This window comes from Borostomias antarcticus (genome assembly GCF_949987555.1).
Source record: "Borostomias antarcticus genome assembly, chromosome: 16".
Classification (NCBI taxonomy): Eukaryota; Metazoa; Chordata; class Actinopteri; order Stomiiformes; family Stomiidae; genus Borostomias; species Borostomias antarcticus.
In genome coordinates this window covers 7,549,176-7,571,329 of record NC_140249.1, presented here as the reverse complement: position 1 = coordinate 7,571,329, position 22,154 = coordinate 7,549,176, and the positions used below count along the sequence as shown (strand labels likewise).

The 22,154-nt window shown below is 43.3% G+C and overlaps 3 protein-coding genes across 4 annotated transcripts; all 3 read right to left on the bottom strand.

Moving 5' to 3' along the window:
* Nucleotides 1-286: 286 nt before the first annotated feature.
* On the bottom strand, nucleotides 287-8,375 carry LOC311319134 (large ribosomal subunit protein uL13-like). 2 transcript variants are annotated; one of them, XM_084450593.1, is made up of 10 exons: nucleotides 8,345-8,375; nucleotides 7,624-7,696; nucleotides 7,281-7,346; nucleotides 6,946-7,047; nucleotides 4,872-4,957; nucleotides 4,423-4,482; nucleotides 3,812-3,884; nucleotides 3,471-3,534; nucleotides 3,135-3,234; nucleotides 2,657-2,702 (listed from the first exon to the last, which is right to left on the bottom strand). In XM_084450593.1, the coding sequence occupies exons 1-8, from the start codon at nucleotides 8,363-8,365 to the stop codon at nucleotides 3,509-3,511; spliced, it is 507 nt and encodes a 168-aa protein (XP_084306719.1). In that variant the 5' UTR covers nucleotides 8,366-8,375; the 3' UTR covers nucleotides 2,657-2,702; nucleotides 3,135-3,234; nucleotides 3,471-3,508. The 2 variants fall into 2 exon arrangements, with proteins under 2 accessions (XP_084306718.1, XP_084306719.1); XM_084450592.1 differs by lacking the exons at nucleotides 3,812-3,884; nucleotides 4,423-4,482; nucleotides 4,872-4,957; ... (2 more) ...; nucleotides 7,624-7,696; nucleotides 8,345-8,375 and adding exons at nucleotides 287-890; nucleotides 1,021-1,128; nucleotides 1,269-1,387; nucleotides 2,085-2,248 and having other exon boundaries at nucleotides 2,617-2,702; nucleotides 3,471-3,519.
* A 1,101-nt stretch (nucleotides 8,376-9,476) lies between these two features.
* On the bottom strand, nucleotides 9,477-12,242 carry atp5if1b (ATP synthase inhibitory factor subunit 1b). Its single transcript, XM_084450637.1, has 3 exons — nucleotides 12,147-12,242; nucleotides 10,498-10,610; nucleotides 9,477-9,988 (listed from the first exon to the last, which is right to left on the bottom strand). The coding sequence occupies exons 1-3, from the start codon at nucleotides 12,216-12,218 to the stop codon at nucleotides 9,847-9,849; spliced, it is 327 nt and encodes a 108-aa protein (XP_084306763.1). The 5' UTR covers nucleotides 12,219-12,242; the 3' UTR covers nucleotides 9,477-9,846.
* A 462-nt stretch (nucleotides 12,243-12,704) lies between these two features.
* zmpste24 (zinc metallopeptidase, STE24 homolog) lies at nucleotides 12,705-21,019 on the bottom strand. Its single transcript, XM_084450715.1, has 10 exons — nucleotides 20,665-21,019; nucleotides 20,185-20,331; nucleotides 19,975-20,061; nucleotides 19,726-19,842; nucleotides 19,276-19,428; nucleotides 17,810-17,951; nucleotides 17,120-17,295; nucleotides 16,772-16,876; nucleotides 14,469-14,612; nucleotides 12,705-14,287 (listed from the first exon to the last, which is right to left on the bottom strand). Exons 1-10 carry the CDS (start codon nucleotides 20,770-20,772, stop codon nucleotides 14,066-14,068), a joined length of 1,401 nt encoding a protein of 466 aa, XP_084306841.1. The 5' UTR covers nucleotides 20,773-21,019; the 3' UTR covers nucleotides 12,705-14,065.
* Between the last annotated feature and the right edge of the window lie 1,135 nt (nucleotides 21,020-22,154).

The window sequence follows — 22,154 nt, the reverse complement described above, 5'->3', positions numbered from 1 at the left end:
GCCATTACATGGATATACTTTGCTCTCGCTGGATTTAAAATTTCTTCTACAACCGAATTAGGCCTATACCAAAGTTATCTGTGAGTCAAACGTCTTATATGCCGTAAATAAGGTCCAGGTTGTCGAAAGAGCCTTCTCCTTTAACTGTAATAGTGACATATGACAGTAGTGTACTCTCGTCTAAAGTTAAAAAAAAAAAAAAAAAACATAATATAGGCCTAGAGCTATACTCCAGGTTAATACATTATCAGTCACCTTATCTATTAACCAAGATAAGACAACAGTCTTCAACAAATTGACTTTATTGAATTGACAAAATGAGAGCATTGGCATGGTGGGAGATGGAACAATATGACTTAATAAAGGACAGTCCATATTATTTCTGTGAAATCCCTTCCTTCCCTTTAACTACAACTGTCTAAAACCATGGAATAGTCTCCCATAGTACATTCTAACTACAGTGGACTAGCGTGCACTGGCTTTGAGCTGAGGGAGAAAAGCCTTTCTGTGTTAGGAGCTTTTTGGCATTATTAGTGTGTGGAATATGGTTCATTTCTCGCTGACTTGCAGATGTGACAATCTGTCTGACTTGGCAACCGCGGTCAGGGGGAGGAGCAGGGGCGAAGTGTGAATGTTGTGTTTGCGAAACACAACTGACAAATCCTACTAATTATACCTTTAACAATCAATAGAAGCAGTGTCTTAATTTCTCCCAAATGACCAACAGTAGTGTCCTTCTCCCTAGTGACCAATACAAGCGTCGTCTGTCCCCTTGTCTCTGTTCCAACCCCGGGCTGTGCTCCTATGTACACTTCGTCGGGCGGAGGCCCCCCATACTTCCTCTGCCCTGTGGTGACGTCCAGGGTGTAGCCCGTTCGCTCCAGCAGAGCCTGGAAACAGAATAATATCAAACTTAATAAGGATTCATACAGACACAGAGCTAATGGGGATCCGCAAGAACTGTATTTCACTGTGTGATTATGTCCCGTGTATTTTATGTTTTGGTCGACGTATCGTCACCTTGATCTTGGACTCCTCCGGCCCCTTTGTGGATTCTTGAACTTTGCTTCCTTGTTTTTCCCTCTGTCTGTATGTCTTCATCACTCCACAGAGAAACGCGCTTTTGTTCTGGGAGAGACAGTGGGGGAGACTGAAGATGAGAGACTGCATATCTTGACTCCTTATCGTCTATAAGCGTGAGAGAGAGAGAGAGAGAGAGAGAATGGATGTGATGTGAATGTGAGAGCATTGGGAGGACGACAACTCACCTGGACATGTGACAGGTCGCTCTCCTTGAACTGCAGAAGGACTAACAGGGCCCCCTCCTCATTGAACTCCCTCAGGGCATCGATGGCCCTCTCATCCAGGTCAGCATAGGCCACCAGTCCTGAGAGGGAGGTGGGGGCAGAAGATGTAGGGGAAGCGAGAGAGGGGGTAGCGAGAGAGGGGGTAAGTATGGGGACGGCAAGGAGGGAGAGAGAAAAGAGCGGGAGTGAGACACAGCGAGAGAAAGAGGGAAATATATACAGTTGATGTGGAGACTATAAATAGATTTCCATCAGATAGGACACTTGGACATGGAATGTGTCTATGATTGCCTGGTGAATTTGAAACATGATGTGGCCTGGAGCCCCCTGCATCACACTTAAGACCCCTGCATGATGACACAATGCCCATGAGCTAACCACCCCTGTAACCCCAAGTGACTATGTTGCATTGCTAATACGCCGTACAAGCTTGCAATTCATTAAATAGAGAAATATTGCAACTTCACAGATGCCTTCCTACAAATTGTTTATATATTTGCTTCACTTTTGTTTATTACATTGTTTATTACATTTACTTGCCAATAAATCATGAAAATCATCGTCATCGTGATGTTCAGTCAAAATGAACTTACAGTAGTGAGTGCAGAGCCTAAATGTATGATCCCAGAAGAGACATGTACCTAGTCATAGGTAACCAGAGTTGGCCTCCTCAAGATTCCTTTATTTGTCACATGTAATGTACGGCGTACAGTCAAAGTGAAATGTTGCTGCCAGTTCCAAGATTATGCTCATTTACCGATAAACTCAGACACCTACCAGTCTGAAAGATGTCATCCAGGCTCTCTGCCACCTTCTGGGGAAGCCCTGCATCCAGCAGGGTCTGGTAGTTTACTGTGTGTGTGGAACTGGTGTCCATGGGTTCCTCCTCTTCCTCCTCCTCCTTAGCTGGGGTTGAGCTGCCATTCACCTCTGCCATTCTCCTGGGCCAGAGAAGAGGTCAAAGGTGACAGGCTCAGTTAAGAGAGGTGCTTCATCAGCGAGACACAGGGTTCACTGGTCATTATGCCTTAACGCACGCAAAAAAAAATCATCACCAACAGCATATGGTGGCATCAGATCAGCATAAGATGGTCATGGCATGCGGGGTCTAAATGAATCCATGGGGACTGAACTCCAATCTCAGATTTTCAATAGATTCTAACCTTAACCAGACTGCCATTATCAGATATAACCTTGACAAAAGCAGTTGACAGCCAAGACAACTTGTTGTTCATGACTCAGTTGAGACAATCCCGTTGGATTCAGCCAGGCCCCTAGCCATGCTGTGCCAGGTTGAGGTCCCATTCACCTTGTCATAGGGAGGGGGGATACCATCGAACACCTTCAGCCTCTCCAGGGCAGCCTGACCTCGCTTGGTTTTATGCGGCAGCATGCCTGTTGGGGTCCAAAGAGAGACGAACATGGTTAGGATGTTCTTGGACAATTAAAAATGTGAATGTGTTCAAATATCTGGGAGTCCATAAATAAATGAAACGTTAAATGAAAATCTGTACAATTTTATTCTGGTAAATTCAGCACAACAATATGGGCCACACTCAACTCAGGAGTCAGATCCGTACATTGTCTCATCAAAAGAAGATCAGGTTCGGGATAATGAGTTCATCACTGTCAAGCAGGGGCCCACTGCTGTGCAATACCATGCTTCAGTCAAGAGGTAGCTCATTTTCAATCATAAAATGGCCAACTAAGGCAATTCTAAAAGCCCAAGAAGTCAACAGAACATCACAACAGTTGACAGAATCTTTGAGTAGACAATCAAGTTGACCGTGAGCAATTCAAACCAGGAATCACGAGCAGTACTCTCACCTGACGGTCCTCCAGAAGATCCTGCTGGGAGCTCTGAAGTGGTATGGTCCACGAGAGGGGTTGGTGTTCATCCTCTTGCGCAGGAAAGCCAGGTACTTCACTGTTCAGAGATGCACAATAACAGATCACATGCTTTGACAAACAAAAAAAGTTTTGGGGGGGTTTTGGTCAAGTTTCTCAAGGCTTTCCTGTCGCTTTGTCTCAGATGGTAGTGCATGTTAAGTATTCTCATGGTCGTTAAACTCGAAGATTTAACTGTGGTAAACATCACTGACAATAAATAAGCAAGGCCTCAAAACATTACAACCCATTAGAAACGACAAGAGATCCACTTACATTTGTTACGTTAAAAGTTGCCAGAGATGTTGATGCCCTCACATCTGACAACCACCACTGTGACCTAGAAAGCAGCACAGGACACGTTACAGGAGTGTCATAGAACGGGGTAAGATGGAATCCCAGATGGGGATCCACTGTCTCAGATTGTAGTGCATGTAAGTCATCTCATGGTAGTACTCAAACAAGAGGGGTAATGCAAACATCACTGACAGTAGGAGCTCCATGTGTACACATTGTTCCATGGTGAATGAACATAGCCAATACGACTATGAAAACATTTGAATTAAAAGTGACCATATCCCGCACGAGACGGTCACACCTGTGTTTTCTAGACTTACCGAGCAGAACCTGCTTGGCCACGATTGCAGCGAGACGGCCGAGTAAATGGCCCCTGCCACCAAGCAGCAGAACCTGGGTAGTGGTGGTGAGAGAAAACACAAACACGGACAACAAACAAACTGTTTAGCCGATACATCCATCTGAATTCCACATGGCCATCTAGTTTGGCAGCAGATTTTGGTAACTAGCTAGCTAAGTTAGCTCATGTTGCTTAATGTCTCAGATGGTAGTGCATGTTAAGTATTCTCATGGTCGTTAAACTCATATACTTAACTGTGGTCAACATCACTGACAATAAGCAAAGTTTAATAACCAGGTTAACAATAATTTAGCTAGCTACATGTCGCAGCACATGTGGCCAAGTCCAGCACAAACATTCGCAAAAATAGCTAGCGTTAGCCAGCCATGTTTAAGTTAGCTAAGCACTTTAGGATAATACAATGTCCGAAGAGAGGCCTGTCTTTAAAATTAACAATGCATTAATTTAACCCATCTAGACAGTTCGTTACTTTATAGATATTGTGCATACAATGCACGATCAGGTCCCCCAACTCCAGTCTCGCAAAGCTGAATTAGGGCACAAGATCAAGCAGTCCAAAACAGGGTTTACCTTGCGAGTGGGCTTCAGACGCACGATCTTAAGGGCGGCTGGGACAACCATGCGCTTCCGCTGTTGGAAGAAACAATGTCAAGACACTGAAGGAGACCGCAGCTCCATTCAGGTGGAGGGAAATCAGCTGTTCTCAGACGAGTGGTCATTTCAAAGTCTAAACTCAAACAAGGTGGGTAAAAAAAAATCATCACCGACAGCATATGGTGGCATCAGATCAGCATAAGATGGCCATGGCATGCGGGGCCTAGAAGAATCCATGGGGACTGAAGTCCAATCTCAGATTTTCAATAGATTCTAACCTTAACCAGACACTGCCATTATCAGATATAACCTTGACAAAAGCAGTTGGCAGCCAAGACAACTTGTTGTTCATGACTCATTGAGACAATCCCGTTGGATTCAGCCAGGCCCCTAGCCATGCTGTGCCGGGTTGAGGTCCCATTCACCTTGTCATAGGGAGGGGGGATACCATCGAACACCTTCAGCCTCTCCAGGGCAGCCTGACCTCGCTTGGTTTTGTGCGGCAGCATGCCTGTTGGGGTCCAAAGAGAGACGAACATGGTTAGGATGTTCTTGGACAATTAAAAATGTGAGTGTTCAAATATCTGGGAGTCCATAAATAAATGAAATGTTAAATGAAAATCTGAACAATTTTATTCTGGTAAATTCAGCACAACAATATGGGCCACACTCAACTCAGGAGTCAGATCCGTACATTGTCTCATCAAAAGATCAGGTTCGGGATAATGAGTTCATCACTGTCAAGCAGGGGCCCACTGCTGTGCAATACCATGCTTCAGTCAAGAGGTAGCTCATTTTCAATCATAAAATGGCCAACTAAGGCAATTCTAAAAGCCCAAGAAGTCAACAGAACATCACAACAGTTGACAGAATCTTTGAGTAGACAATCAAGTTGACCGTGAGCAATTCAAACCAGGAATCACGAGCAGTAGTCTCACCTCTGACGGTCCTCCAGAAGATCCTGCTGGGAACTCTGAAGTGGTATGGTCCACGAGAGGGGTTGGTGTTCATCCTCTTGCGCAGGAAAGCCAGGTACTTCACTGTTCAGAGACGCACAATAACAGATCACATGCTTGGACAAACAAAAAAAGTTTTGGGGGGGTTTTGGTCAAGTTTCTCAAAGCTTTCCTGTCGCTTTGTCTCAGATGGTAGTGCATGTTAAGTATTCTCACCGTCGTTAAACTCATATACTTAACTGTGGTCAACATCACTGACAATAAGCAAAGTTTAATAACCAGGTTAACAATAATTTAGCTAGCTACATGTCGCAGCACATGTGGCCAAGTCCAGCACAAACATTCGCAAAAATAGCTAGCGTAAGCCAGCCATGTTTAAGTTAGCTAAGCACTTTAGGATAATACAATGTCCGAAGAGAGGCCTGTCTTTAAAATTAACAATGCATTAATTTAACCTATCTAGACAGTTCGTTACTTTATAGATATTGTGCATACAATGCACGATCAGGTCCCCCAACTCCAGGGTCTCGCAAAGCTGAATTAGGGCACAAGATCAAGCAGTCCAAAACAGGGTTTACCTTGCGAGTGGGCTTCAGACGCACGATCTAAAGGGCGGCTGGGACAACCATGCGCTTCCGCTGTTGGAAGAAACAATGTCAAGACACTGAAGGAGACCGCAGCTCCATTCAGGTGGAGGGAAATCAGCTGTTCTCAGACGAGTGGTCATTTCAAAGTCTAAACTCAAACAAGGTGGGTAAAAAAAAATCATCACCGACAGCATATGGTGGCATCAGATCAGCATAAGATGGTCATGGCATGCGGGGTCTAGAAGAATCCATGGGGACTGAAGTCCAATCTCAGATTTTCAATAGATTCTAACCTTAACCAGACACTGCCATTATCAGATATAACCTTGACAAAAGCAGTTGGCAGCCAAGACAACTTGTTGTTCATGACTCAGTTGAGACAATCCCGTTGGATTCAGCCAGGCCCCTAGCCATGCTGTGCCGGGTTGAGGTCCCATTCACCTTGTCATAGGGAGGGGGGATACCATCGAACACCTTCAGCCTCTCCAGGGCAGCCTGACCTCGCTTGGTTTTATGCGGCAGCATGCCTGTTGGGGTCCAAAGAGAGACGAACATGGTTAGGATGTTCTTGGACAATTAAAAATGTGAATGTGTTCAAATATCTGGGAGTCCATAAATAAATGAAATGTTAAATGAAAATCTGTACAATTTTATTCTGGTAAATTCAGCACAACAATATGCGCCACACTCAACTCAGGAGTCAGATCCGTACATTGTCTCATCAAAAGATCAGGTTCGGGATAATGAGTTCATCACTGTCAAGCAGGGGCCCACTGCTGTGCAATACCATGCTTCAGTCAAGAGGTAGCTCATTTTCAATCATAAAATGGCCAACTAAGGCAATTCTAAAAGCCCAAGAAGTCAACAGAACATCACAACAGTTGACAGAATCTTTGAGTAGACAATCAAGTTGACCGTGAGCAATTCAAACCAGGAATCACGAGCAGTACTCTCACCTCTGACGGTCCTCCAGAAGATCCTGCTGGGAGCTCTGAAGTGGTATGGTCCACGAGAGGGGTTGGTGTTCATCCTCTTGCGCAGGAAAGCCAGGTACTTCACTGTTCAGAGATGCACAATAACAGATCACATGCTTGGACAAACAAAAAAAAGTTTTGGGGGGGTTTTGGTCAAGTTTCTCAAAGCTTTCCTGTCGCTTTGTCTCAGATGGTAGTGCATGTTAAGTATTCTCATGGTCGTTAAACTCGAAGATTTAACTGTGGTAAACATCACTGACAATAAGCAAGGCCTCAAAACATTACAACCCATTAGAAACGACAAGAGATCCACTTACATTTGTTACGGTAAAAGTTGCCAGAGATGTTGATGCCCTCACATCTGACAACCACCACTTTGTGACCTAGAAAGCAGCACAGGACACGTTACAGGAGTGTCATAGAACGGGGTAAGATGGAATCCCAGATGGGGATCCACTGTCTCAGATTGTAGTGCATGCAAGTCATCTCATGGTAGTACTCAAACAAGAGGGGTAATGCAAACATCACTGACAGTAGGAGCTCCATGTGTACACATTGTTCCATGGTGAATGAACATAGCCAATACGACTATGAAAACATTTGAATTAAAAGTGACCATATCCCGCACGAGACGGTCACACCTGTGTTTTCTAGACTTACCGAGCAGAACCTGCTTGGCCACGATTGCAGCGAGACGGCCGAGTAAATGGCCCCTGCCATCAAGCAGCAGAACCTGGGTAGTGGTGGTGAGAGAAAACACGAACACAAACACGGACAACAAACAAACTGTTTAGTCGATGGTAGTGCATGTTAAGTATTCTCATGGTCGTTAAACTCATATACTTAACTGTGGTAAACATCACTGACAATAAGCAAAGTTTTATAACCAGGTTAACAATAATTTAGCTAGCTACATGTCGCAGCACATGTGGCCAAGTCCAGCACAAACGTTCGCAAAAATAGCTAGCGTTAGCCAGCCATGTTTAAGTTAGCTAAGCACTTTAGGATAATACAATGTCCGAAGAGAGGCCTGTCTTTAAAATTAACAATGCATTAATTTAACCTATCTAGACAGTTCCAATTACTCGGTCAAGAGACGCACAGAACGTCCCTTAGGCCCCATTCTAGCTAGCTTGCTAATCTTGCTAGCTAGCTAGTTAGTGTGGCTGCCATGACTGAATGGCACGTCTGCTATCGGCGACTGACCAACGCATGACATCCCGTTTAGGTCAGAAAATACGACTGAAGCACACAGAAAAGCAATAAAAGGACGACACTCAAACGTGCAATGATAACAGGTGCCACTATAGTACCGACATACGACTGTAGCAATTACTTCTTCATAAAATAGACATATGTTGATCTTAGCGCTAGCACACACCTTATTGAACCGGTCCGCCATGATGTGCGAAAAGAAAGACAGACGGGTTGGCCTGCCGTAAGAGACAGGGGTTTAGCGGAAAGGACGAGCCTTCTTTTTATACCAGACGTGCATGGTCTCTATCGCCACCCTCCGGACACTCCCTACACCCAGTCTGGTCCAGTATGTCTGTGGCCTGGGCCCCAGAAAAGGTTCCCACATGCTCAAGGTAAACCAATAGCACAAAAGGAGGGCCAGAATGGGACCCTGTGTACTGTAGTTATGTATCGAGTGGAGTATCCTATTTTAGATCTCACTGTGTTTGACTACCTTACTTGTCTGTGTGTGTGTATGTGTGTGTGTGACTTGACCCTGTAATTCTCATTTTTCATTTCAGAATCAGCCACCAAGTATGTGTGTGTCAAGATCCCGCAGTGTTCCAAAGACTCCGACCACCTCTGTGTCACTCCAGGAGATGGGCTTGTTGTTGTGACAATGACAGGATGTGAGTTCGGGGCTCGGAGGTGCAAGGGGGAGGAGGTCAGTGTAGTCAGTGTTGAGGCCTGTCTGCCATGAGAGGTCCGTCACTATGGTTACAAATGTACAACTGTACTACTGATGCACTGATCCCTATAGTATTGCACTGTAAAGAGGGGTATTCCCTTTCTAACACTTGTACTGTACATAGACATATCTAATGTGTTCCCACAACCACAACAAGCCCTCGCTCTATGGACACACAACTAGCGATTCATAAAAATAGATCGATGAAAACAACCGTTTCATGGCAGAAAATACATTTTTTAGAAGCTGCATTCTCGGTGCCCCGTCCGCCGCCATTACATGGATATACTTGGCTCTCGCTGGATTTAAAATTTCTTCTACAGACGAATTAGGCCTACACCAAAGTTATCTCGGTCAGTCAAACGTCTTATAATATGCCGTAAATAAGGTCCAGGTTGTCGAAAAAGAGCCTTCTCCTTTAACTGTAATAGTGACATATGACAGTAGTGTACTCTCGTCTAAAGTTAAAAAAAAAATAAAAAAAATAAACATAATATAGGCCTAGAGCTATACTCCAGATTAATACATTATCAGTCACCTTATCTATTAACCAAGATAAGACAACAGTCTTCAACAAATTGACTTTATTGAATTGACAAAATGAGAGCATTGGCATGGTGGGAGATGGAACAATATGACTTAATAAAGGACAGTCCATATTATTTCTGTGAAATCCCTTCCTTCCCTTTAACTACAACTGTCGTAGTAGTTGAGGCCATAAAGGTAAGCACTAGCACAAAGGTGAGGGTGCATAATAACTAAGAGCATAATGCCATGAGAACATTAACCCACTTCAAAAAGTTGTAGTAATAATAGCAAGCATATACAGTACGTTCAACCGAACATTCACACAGCAGGCCTTGAGATGCAGTGCAGGCTATTGATTAAGTGCTTTGGCAATGAAGAACAGCAGAGCCTGGTTAAGTCATTGGAACGGAGGTTCTTCAGGATGGAGCGTCTCAGTCATCGTGCTTCAGCTTCCTGATCTTGCCCTTGTGGCGGTCAATCTCGCGCTGCAGACGCTCGATCTCCTTCTTGTGATGGTCGATCTCCTCCTGGTGGTGCTGCTTCAGGGCAGCAAGCTGCTCCTGTTCTTTACGTCTGCAGAGAGAGAGAGATAAACAGGGAGAGGGAGAGAGTAAGGGTGAGAGGAAAAGGAGAGGTAGAGAAAAGACAGGCATGGAACAGGGGGAAAAGGAGGGTGGAGAGAGAAAGGCGGGGAAAGAGGAGCAAGGTGCAGAGAGAGAGAGAGAGAGATAGATTGAGTCAGTAATGGGTAAGAGTACACCTCGCCAAGTTATGATTGACCTCAGTAGTAAGGTTGCATATTTATGTGCATATTTATGTAACCTAGCTGAACAGGTTCCTCAGTATAAACCCGCACCCGCAACCGCTAGGTTGGCGGTGGTGGCGTGGCTGGCTAAAGCGGTGTTTATGCAAGGTTGTCATGTGCATTGGCAAGTCAGGGGACCCAAGATCAAACCCAGCGTGGGCAAGTGCGAGCACACAATTCATCCTTTCTGTGCGGTCCGGTAGCGAATGGGTCGCGGCCCGGCACCAGTGGTTGGGGACCACTGGTCTACAGTATCAGAGCGTTGAGTCACACTTACTTGAAATACATCTCCTCCTCTGCAGCCTGCTTCTTCCCCAAAGCTCCTCCCGCCTCTCGGATTGATCCTCCTCCTCCTCCTCCCTTTCCTGCACCTTTGCCCAGCTCACCCAACTGAACCATGGGAAAGACAGTCAAGAAGGAAATAATAAAACACTGAACATTATAGACTATTGACAACACACAAAGCAGAGGTCCCCTTGAAGAAAATGGTAGGCTACTTGTGCCCTTCAAATTTTCCACAAGGGAAGGCTGTCATTATGAATAAAAGAGACGATATCCTCAGCTTTGCGTAGGGCTAAACAACGCCCCTTAGCTGTGACATAATAACCTTAGCTGTGATATAATAACCATACCATGGATTGTTATGAGCTGCTTTATTATCTGACACAAAAAATGGAAGTGAAACCCAACTGCAATGTGCTGCTCATACATTCTAAAATTCACTAATATTGTCCCGCACCCCAACAAAGTCAAAGGGGTGGGGTGGGACATTACATTTACCCCAGTACATGTGTCCGTCTGTCCTGTGTGTGTGTCCTTCACTCATGTATCAGAGCCCACCTCCAGAGGGGCACATGCCACAATTAATTTTTCCATTGCCAAGTACATTTTGCTTTGTAGATAAAAAAAAACTATGCTTGGTGTCTCAGTAAAAGTAAGAGTTCAGGGTTTGAGATCTTTACAAGCTCTTTTGGTGGGTCTTGTGTAGAACGCATTGAGCATATATGGCTGTAGTAACACTATACGGACAGTAGAGGGACACAGACCGAGCTAAAACATTGATGGAACATAGGATGTACTCAAAATGAGCAAAACACTCAAGGAATCCACTAATTGTATGCTTTTTGTCTTAACTTAATATTTGCTTAACAGTGCAATCATAGTTTATGCAGGACGAATATAACACAATGGTCAAAAGTTGCAGACATACTCAGCTGAATCCTTTCATTTAGCTGCAAACGATCAAACTGAAAAAAAAGCTTGTGAGTCGACAGGATGTCAGGCATGGGACGCATGGGCGAATGAAACAGGCTCTCAGTGACATAGGAGGTCTGTGGCCAAACTTCGCTGAAAATGGAATGAGAATGAATGCAGGCAGATATTCTTCGTGCTAACTGCTCGAAACAAGGCTAGCTAGATTCTCTTGGCCGAAAGGAAACCAATTATTTCCACCTTTTTGACATTTCGTCAATTTTACTGACTGCTAGATCAAAGAGAAGACGACAACATGCATCAGGGGTGGGGGACCACAGGTTCACTCTTAACTTGTTTATTTCGTTTTACCAAATAGATCACACCTTGTTCATTTGCCAAATCTTGTAATAAATATTCGTGTAGCCACAGGATTGACAAGAACATTTCTCTCAACATCTATACCATTGTGAGAGACAATTGGCAACATTTCCATTCATACTGGGATGCATTCATCCCAGAACAGTGGGTTCTAGTAAAATGGGACCTGTGGATAAGCCCAGTTTATACTGACATTGCAACCGTTAACGGGACTAGCCATTATGATTATAACAGTCTCAATACAGCCCAAAGCAATGGGTAATTTGAATTCCAACAATTTATTGGATTTCAGCAAAATTGTGACAGCAAAAATAGCACTGTGTGAGCCTGTAATCCATTGTATCATGACTTTACCTGGTCGGATGACATCCTTAACTGTGTGGTGAGGAAACTCCTAACATTAGGCCTTAGAAACCTCGCCATCATGCTCACCGAAATTAAGTGAATAGATTTGCCCTTGTCAACCAAAATAACCAAAACAGGACCTTTCCAGTACACAGCAAGGGGTGCGCTTAACACACGCGCCGTTGTAATTGTATATAAATTAAATAAACGTTTCACTTTATGCTTAATATTATGCCACTTGTATGATGTTTATATTTATCATTTGCCAACATCCAGTATTTAACAACTAGCAGCAGACTTAAAATATATACGATTCCTCACTGAAAAATGAGTTTACCCCTATGCCTAGTGGTACAGTCCGATAGCGGACAGCATGCGCAGCACTCACCTCTGTGCGCTCACTACGTAGCCGCGTGACCCTTGTCTAGTTTACGTGTTGCTCACCACCTCATCACGTAGCAGCGTGATCCTTGTCTAGTTTACGTGCTTTATTATGCACTGAACGTGTATTTTACCAAAATAGGCCAAACTGAAGCCATTTATTTGTGAAAGCTGGTGATATACAAACATGGAAACATACTTGCTGTGTATGCCACTACCAAGAAAAAAGGAAAAAATAAATGCTTGGAGGGATTTTATTCCCAATTCTGCAAGAATAGTACAATATCTACTTCTGTATCAAACCAAAAGCTGTGTGTCATGTGTGGTGCCATAGACTCCCAAGGCCCCTTGCCTTTATATATGTCCGTCAAACTGGGGTTCACAGTAAATCACAGCTTGCACACACACAGGCCCCAAAACAAGAGAAGAAACTAAGCAAGGACACATTGTTCAACACAATAATTCAAAACACATTCAAATATTCCCCCAAAAAATTGCATTCACTTTCACCCTCATTTCATTTGCCATTTAAAGTAAATAATTATTTAAAGGTAATGGTCAGGTTTTTGTTTACAAACAAGCACAGTTAAAACAAAGCCAATGGTGTTGTAAAAAAAATCTAAAGGTTAAATTGTAATTCCTTTATGTAATTCGTATTGGCCAAAGTGCTACTTTTCAGTCAATATTTATACAAACAGAGATCCCTGGGAGAATATACAGGCACTCAAATCTTATAATATAACTTCAGTAATGATTAATCTCAAGTCATGAGTTAATATGAAATGTGACAAACCCTTTGAATTGCCAGTCTTCAATGAACCCCTGAACATTTCTAGAGTTCAACCAGTAAAGTCTACATGGATATAATGTACATGTAAGTTCAAAAGTCCATTCACTGTAGATCCAAAGTAATCAGTTGCTATGCACTGATACTTTTGATATTGGGGGATGCCCTTTCATAGTATGATTTTAACATCTCAAGAGTTCCCTCTTAGTATGGTAATGTATATTGATGAAGTAGACAATGGTGAGTACACTTTGAGGTGTTAGGAGCATTTCTGAATGATGGAATCTTTAATTACATTAGGAATTATGTTTTAATAAATAAAATTGAATTAAAAATAAAAAATAAAAACAAAATATGAGAAACCCTTGCAGAATGTAAGCTATACTGGCAACAAGAATTTTGCACAGCTCCTGACTTATGACTGTCTCATATACAAGGTATCTCAAAGTTTGCCTTGAAAAAGCACAGCTGTTTCCCCATCTCATGCTCTGTATTATTTTTTATATGCGAGGCTGCTTGTGCTGATCCATTTGGTTTTGTGCAAATAGTTTGAAACAAAGGAGAATAAAACAAAAGGAACCATTTGAAAAAAAATATGCATGAGGTAAGGAGGGCACAACAGAAGGAACAATAATGGGACAGGGGTACAGAGAGAGATAAAGAAAGAAAGTGAGGGACAGAGCGGTACATCAGAGGGCCTGCAGTGGCCTGCGGAGGCCTTTAGGGGGAGCTAGCGGTCGCGTCTCCCCCTTCGGCCCCGTCAGTCCTGCTTGATCCCCAGAGCCCTGAGCCTCTCCAGGAGGGGGGGGTGGGAGTAGTGCCACATGGAGAACAGCCAGTCAGCCACAGGGAAGCCCAGGTTGTCCTTGTTCAGCTTGATGAGTGCAGAGTAAAGCTCTGAGGCCTTGCCCATGCCCCGAGCGAAGGCATCCGCCTGGAACTCGAACCGGCGACTCAGAACCGTCAGACAGAAAGACAGGAGCTGGGGGGATGGGAGAGAACGGAAATAGCAACTCCAGACTCTAGGATATCAAATAGCATGTTATTATGTATTCAAGGACTTTCATACAGTTCAACCATTGATCATGCAATTGAACATTTAGTCCTAATGAGAAAAGTTGCAATGGCACTGGAAAGCACTACCGAGGAGATAGTTACAGTACCTCATTGTACGGAGAGAAGATGAACTGGAAGATGATCATCAATCCGATCAAAGTGGGCTGGCTGTCATGGAAACCAAAGGCCAGGAACAGCTCTTTCCGTCCAATCAGAACAGCGAAGAGGAAGAAGCACAAGAAGGAATTCATCTGGGAGGATAGACGTCGGAGAGTTCAGGTATAATCAACATGATCACAACACATGTTCATTCTGTCATTTCTACAAACTGTTAACTCTGTATGTGCTAACATGAATGCTAATAGTATAGGCTAGACATTGGAACATTGGAAAGTAGATCAGATGCCAGTGATCACAGTGATTCTTGTCATGGAAAACTTGTTCGCAAAAAAGTAGCCTTGTTTCTCAAACGCATAAAGCCATTTTTTTTTTTTTTACCACCACAGGGTGTTCCATATGTGATAAACGTATTCTTAGTCAGTCAAGTTTCCCAGAACCATAGCGTTCAAACATTGCAACTGTCTTTAAAGGTACAGTATATAGAATTTTCCGCCAGAATTTAGTGTAGACTTGACAGAGATTGAATATAATATTCATGAGTATGTTTTAATTGGTGTATAATCCCATGAAAATAAGACTTTCTCAAAAGTGCTAGTTTTGTCAACTTTTTGATCTGAACCATTGTATATGATCATAAGTAACCTTAAAACAGGGCTAAACATGATTTTCCCTTTACTACTCCTTTAAAGGGCAATGCTCGTTTTTGACAACCTGGACCTTATTTACGACATATTATAAGAAGTTTGACTCACCGAGATCACTTTGGTGTAGTTCGGAGGCCTGTAGAAGAAATTTAAAATCCAGCGCGAGCCAGTATATCCATGTAATGACGGTGATCGGGGCACCGAGAATGCAGTTTCTCAAAATCTATTTTCGGCCGCTAAACGGTTGTTTTCATCAATCAGATTGGATGAATCGACAGTTGAGATTCCTCAACGCGAGGCATTGTTGTCGTTTTCAAATACGGGGTCTTTAGCCTCTGTAATATGATCTTTACACGCCTTTCCCCACTTGCTCCAGCACGCATGCGCACAGGCCAGCGCGCAGACTGGCTATTCTCCGGCTCACATTCTCTGCGCTACGATCGGATTGTTGCTGACGAATGACGACGACAATATTCTCGGCACCAACAACGATCTTAGCGCAGAGAATGTGAGCCGGAGAATAGCCAGTCTGCGCGCTGGCCTGTGCGCATGCGTGCTGGAGCAAGTGGTCATATTACAGAGGCTAAAGACCCCGTATTTGAAAACGACAACAATGCCTCGCGTTGAGGAATCTCAACTGTCGATTCATCCAATCTGATTGATGAAAACAACCGTTTAGCGGCCGAAAATAGATTTTGAGAAACTGCATTCTCGGTGCCCCGATCACCGTCATTACATGGATATACTGGCTCGCGCTGGATTTTAAATTTCTTCTACAGGCCTCCGAACTACACCAAAGTGATCTCGGTGAGTCAAACTTCTTATAATATGTCGTAAATAAGGTCCAGGTTGTCAAAAACTAGCATTGCCCTTTAAGTGAGATAAACACCCCTAAATCACCTACCCTGACTGATCACCCACTCAACCCCACCCCCCACCCTAAATACTTCCTGCCGTTTCTGATGTGCCCAGGAGTTATGAACTCCTCTGAACTGAGCTTTTATTGCTGCTCCCCAAAACAAATGGTCAGACATATGCCGGGCTCACATTACAGGATATTTAAAATCCTAACCAATTTCGAAATCGGGTTATATCACGCACATAAGGAGAATCTTAACAGATATTCTTATTGCGCATCTCAAACAAACACACACAGCAAGATTTGAAAATAACGGCTCAGCACACACTACAGGATCTTATCGTGCCCGAGGGAGCAACGAACCACTGGTCTCGCCGTCTCACTTGTAAAGTCGGGACGTAATAATCTTAAATATCAAACATGTTTGATATTATCGGGGCCGCCCCGATGGGTCTGCGAGCCGATCGGGAGGTATAAGATTGGATCTGTAAACCCCTCACATTACAAGATAATCTGGGCCTATCATCGGCCCCGACCAACGTTCCAGACCAGATTTCTCCTCAGATTGTCGGGAGGGGTGAATCGGGGATAAATCGGCCTAAAAATCCTGTAGTCTGAGCCCGGCATTAGCAGAGCATATTGTGATTCTGGTCCTTGTCAGTAAATAGCAAACGCTGATAGTAAATAGCTTCCCAGACATCCTGGAGTTTGCTAAATGTAATAGTTTGAAATAGAAATAGTAATAGTATAGAAATGCTATACTACAATACCACATTATCCAACACACCTGGCTGATGACAATGTTCTTCACTGTGTGACCCAGCTTCCAGTGGCCTAGCTCATGGCCCAGAACCGCCAGAATCTCAGAGTTGTTGCAGCCTTGCCTCTTGTTCTGGAGAAAGAGATACAGTATAGACATTGCGTCATCCAAGCCAAAGTTTGAACTGCAGGAGAGATATGTCAGTGTGAGCCCCCCTAAAATGTTCAAAATCTAGTCCCCATATGTCAACGTCTGGCAAAAATCTATCTGAATCAAATAATAAAACAAAACCTCATAGAAAGTGTGTATGTGTCAATGTGACCATGTGTATGGTTATGTGTTACCACTATCAGTCCATGTAAGTGTATCTCTGACCTTGGGTTTGTGTTTGACCTCGGTGGGCATGTCGTTGTCCTCTGCCGGCTCTGGCTCAGACTCTCCAGCCTTGTTGAGGGGGGAGTAGTCCTCCAGCAGCGTATCAAACAGAACGATGCGCTTGTTCTTGAAAAAGCCATAAAAGTAGGCGTTGCTGTGGGAGGAGCGTTTGGAACCTGGTGGGTCAGAAAGGAATATTTAGGGAACCTCTGGAACATGACTGTAATATCAAAGTAAAAAACTGTCATTTGTGTATTCATATACAGTGAAGAGAAATTCATCTTTGAGGAGGAGAGGACAGGCAGAAAAAGGTGATGCTTAGCTATTGAGAGCATTATACAGTAGAACCTCAGATACAAACATCAAAGGTCCGAAAAGTCTGGTCAACCGTACGGTTGTCAAAACCGAAAGTAGTCGTCAAATGTAACATTTTACTGTAAAAAATGGCTAGCCCAAAACACAAGTATAGTTGGTTATTTGATTGCAATTCCAATGCCTTTCCGATTGTTATAGAGTATTTATTGATTGATTTATTCTGAGTTTTAAATAAATAAATACTGTATTTTGTAAATTTGGTGTACTGTATTTTGATGTCACTTTCAGAGTTACAAACATTTCAGACATCCGAATGACCCTCATTCCCGATGGGTTCAGAATCGGATCTCTGAGGTTCTACTGTAAGTGTCTTACCTTCAACTACATAGACTTTAGTGAGGGGGAAACTGATGGACTTGGCCATGGTCTCAATATCCGTCTTAAGCTCTCCCTCTGGCAAGGGAGTGAACTTGTCAAACAGAGGGGCGATGTAATCAGCATAAATGGTCACCAGCACCTGAGAAAACAGATTCATTCAACTAATTGGAATATGCAATAGTCTTTTCCATTACTATTGAGAACACCACTGTGTCCCCCTCCCAGACAACCAAAAACCTTGGGGGGATCCTGGATGATCAACTGTCCTGTATGGCCAACATCACAGCAATAGCCCACTTCTGTAGATTCTCCCTCAACAACAATTGAAAGATATGTCCGTTCCTCACGACAGAAGAAGCGCAATTCCTGGTTCAGGCACTTGTCATTATACCAAAATAATAATAATAATAAAAATATTTAAAAAAAATAAAAAAGACTCTCAGCATGCTGGGACAAAATCATTAAATGTTCATCCATGCATGGAGAGAGCAAAGTTCACAGCAAGGGTGCAATATCAGTTCTCTGACTAGAATCAGCTCTGCTCCCCTCCTATATACTGTTCAGTTACTGTACAAACCATACATTGGTACAAAATCCCATCTGGTTATTATTATCTTAAGGTGCCAGTAAAACAGCACTCCCCTTTTTGACTAAAAGCTTTAGGGTCAAAAGGCCTCTTAGTTCTTCAGCTCCCCAAATTCCACCCCATCATCTCCCGCCTTGACTATTGCATCTCTATGCTGGCCGGACTGCCTGCCTCCACCATCAGACCTGTGCAACAATCCAAATTCTCCCATGTAACCCCCTCCGCACCCTTCACTAGCTTCCAACTTCACCTCGGATCAGGTACAAAACCTTAATGCTCGCCTACAGGACGGAAAAGCGAACAGTCCCTCCCTATCTGTCAATAATGGTCAGGCTCCAAACTTCAGCTCGAGCACTCCCGTTCTTCTAGCCTCATGAGATCATCCTGGTCCTGGCGGAAAAGACACATTTGCCGTTCTTCAGACTGGATTTGGCTAAAGTTTTGTCTGTGAAGGCAAGTACTCCTGCCCACTGAAGTCGTTCTAGATACGTGGAAGGCCAGACCGATCTGCAGAGAGAAACTGAAAGTGAACTCTCGATGATCAGGATGGTCTTACGAGGCTACCGTTCTTCCACTTCTGCTGGCCTCTTAGTGCTGCCATCCCTAGGAGGACACAGGCTCAGTCATCTCAGTCACAGCCCTCGTCTAATTTGGCGCCATAATGGTGGAATGAGCTCCCCTATACAGTTAGATTTAAAATGTAAATGCAGATCAACTGAACCTATCACCTATCTAAGCTAACAATGGACTTTTTTTGTTTTTGTTTAATGATGAGCAGTAATATAAGTAGAAGCTTCAATCCTTCCTGGCTTTCTGTAGGGTGGATCTGAAAGAGCAGGGCCAGGGATGCTGTGAGGTCATCTGTGTGAGGACTAACCAGAGAGACGCCCAGAGTGAAGAGCCAGGCGTAAATGAAGAAGTAGTCTCCGCCTATCTTGATGATGTAGAGGAGCAGGGAGGTCACAGGCAGCAGAATACACTGGGTCACAACAAATTTCTTAACCGCATCCTTCAGAAAGAACCCAATTGTCTGGGAAGAGAGAGAGGAGAAAAAGATGAGGCACAGAGGCAGTAGCACTGGCAGTTCTAGGGGGTGGCAAAGGATGGCAGATGCCACCCCTGAAAAAAGCCTTGCCACCCCAGTTGCCATCTCTCAAGTTCAAATGTGTATTGGGGGAGATAACCTTGCCATCCCAGGTAATAAGCCATTGTCATCCCAGGTATAACTTGCTAGAACCGCCACTGGGCAGTAGGAAAAATCCATCTGACACTTTAGCTTAGCTGAGTGGGCGTGCAAGAAAAACCTCTAGGGTTTTGGAGAGTTTACCTGCTGGTTGAAGCCGTGCTTCTCCTCAATAACAAAGGTGTTGTAGATACTCCAGGGAAGGCCAGTGAAGGCACTGAACAGGGTCGCCAGCGTCAGGAATGTAAGGGACTGGGAGATCTACAAATAACACAAACAAATAACAATAAACAAATTGAGCACAGGGGTGCATAATGTACTAACGGTAGGATATTGTCACTGTGTTTATGCACCATTATGCAGTAGTCTATAATTATAGTGTTGTAAACTCGCCTCATGCTCAGGACTCAATCCAAAGCGAGCGATCACATTTCCAGCTACTCCCCACAGGAAAGGGATTCCTCCCAGGAGCAAGATCAGCTATAAGACAAGCAGCCAAGTTAAACTACAGGAAAATGTGTCAACATAGAGAGAAAATTGAATGTATAAGGACCATCCTTCCTAATGCATCAGGTTACACTGCAGAGCTTTACTTCTACTTACTGTCCCCTCAGTCTCTGAATAGAGCCCTGACCAGAAACTGAAGTTGCTCTTGTCCAGTTGGTAAAGGCGTGACTTCTCAAAGGTGTCTGTGTCCATGATCTTGCCCAGTTCCTGGGGAACGTGCAGGGTCGACCTGTATATTCTCCGCTGTGTGGTAAAAAAGGAAGCCATCAACTCAAATTATGACCTTTCAATAGATCATGGGGAGAAACACAAGACACGTGTGATATCTGCAATGAATCATAAAAAAAGTAAATTTCCTCATGCAAGTTAATGATGACGTAATTTGCAAGCACTGCTCTTTCTTGGCAGACTATTTATGGCAGTCTAAAGCTAAATATATCTAAAGCTAAATGAATAAATAGATGACTGATGCAATTCAACTTTAGCATATAACTGGCTAGGTTAATTAGCTAGCTACCTAACAGCGAACGAGGTGACAGATACGAAACATATGCTCTTTCAATAACGTTAACCTACCTGTCTGTACGCAAGGTAGGCCTCCCATAGATATACCGTCCACGAGAATCCAAGTACAGCATAAAATATCTGCTTTTCAATTGGGAGCTCAAGTATTGTTTGCAACATCTTTATTCTGTACTTCGTCTAGCTAGCTAGGTTGACAAAGTAAACTGTCTGGGTTGGCTAGCTAGCTCCACCGGTAGTTAGCTAGGTAGTGCTGCCCGTTTACACTCAAATGCCGTTTCCGATCATATAAAACGTATTAAACCTGAAGAGTAAGGTGTTTAATAATACCAAGTTTGTGTTGTTTCGCTAACAATAATTTATATATACTGTGAAGCTAAACGCATGCTAATTTGCTTCTAGTTTCCATTCATGCGAATTGTTGGTGCAACAATCAAATGTGCTCACCAGGAGACAAAAAAAACTGTTTTCAATAACTAAAGTTCCTGGGTTACCCTAATACAGCATGTAAGTCCTTTTTTTAAATCCTTTGTTAAACATAACAGCCATATCCAATTATTCAAATCTAGACTTACAGAAAATGCTTATTCAACAGTATGAAATGGGTGTATTGCAGAAAATCAACAAAATCATATGGACATATTTATTAGGGTTGTTCATGAATAGAAACAGAAAATCAACAAGTCTCAGCAGTGTATTAGTTTGCTTAATGTTTGAACCGTTTCAACAAATGGGTAGTCAGTGCCAGAAACTAATGTAACTTAGGAAAATAACTTATGTCATGCCAGATTGAATCTGTAGCCTATCAGAATAGCTGGCTTGTCTATGACTTCAACCCAAAGATGCTGCGAAGATCACGAAGATGGTCTTGCACCTGCTGGTAGCAGTGACTGGAGGAACATGACGGGGAGTTGAGACGTTTACTACCATGCTTCTTCTGGGCCCTCTTGATTACGGCCACTCTCAGCTCCAGGTTCTTCACATTTATCAGCAGAGGGCCCCGGTGCCTTTTGTTCACCCATCTGTGACGTTTGGTCAAATATGTCCAGGCATACTGAAAATGAGAACACATTAGATTCAAGATGAAGATCTGTTTATTAGCCATGTATATGGTAAACACATAAGAATTTGTCACCGCGGGTTAAGGCATAGGTCTACGTTGTTGCAGACGACGGGTGCAGGACAGGACAGTGCAAAGGATGGATGTAACAGTAACCGATATCGGTTATATAATGATAAACCACGATCAAATCCGATTAGATTTATCACAATAAAACGATCACTAAAACCGTGTTTAATTTACCTGCTTTGAAAATCTCACTGTAAATACTGTCCAGCATCAACTTTAAGTCTCCAAGGCCCATTATTTTAATGTTTATGCAAGCAAAAAGTGCAGTGCTGAAAATCTTATTTGTTGTTTTCAATAAAACTTGATGAAATGATTTCAGTGCATCAGCCGTTTTGAACACATTTGAACAATATCACGATAATACTGATAGGCTACTGATAACTTAAGTTGGTGACTAATCGTGATATGAAATTTT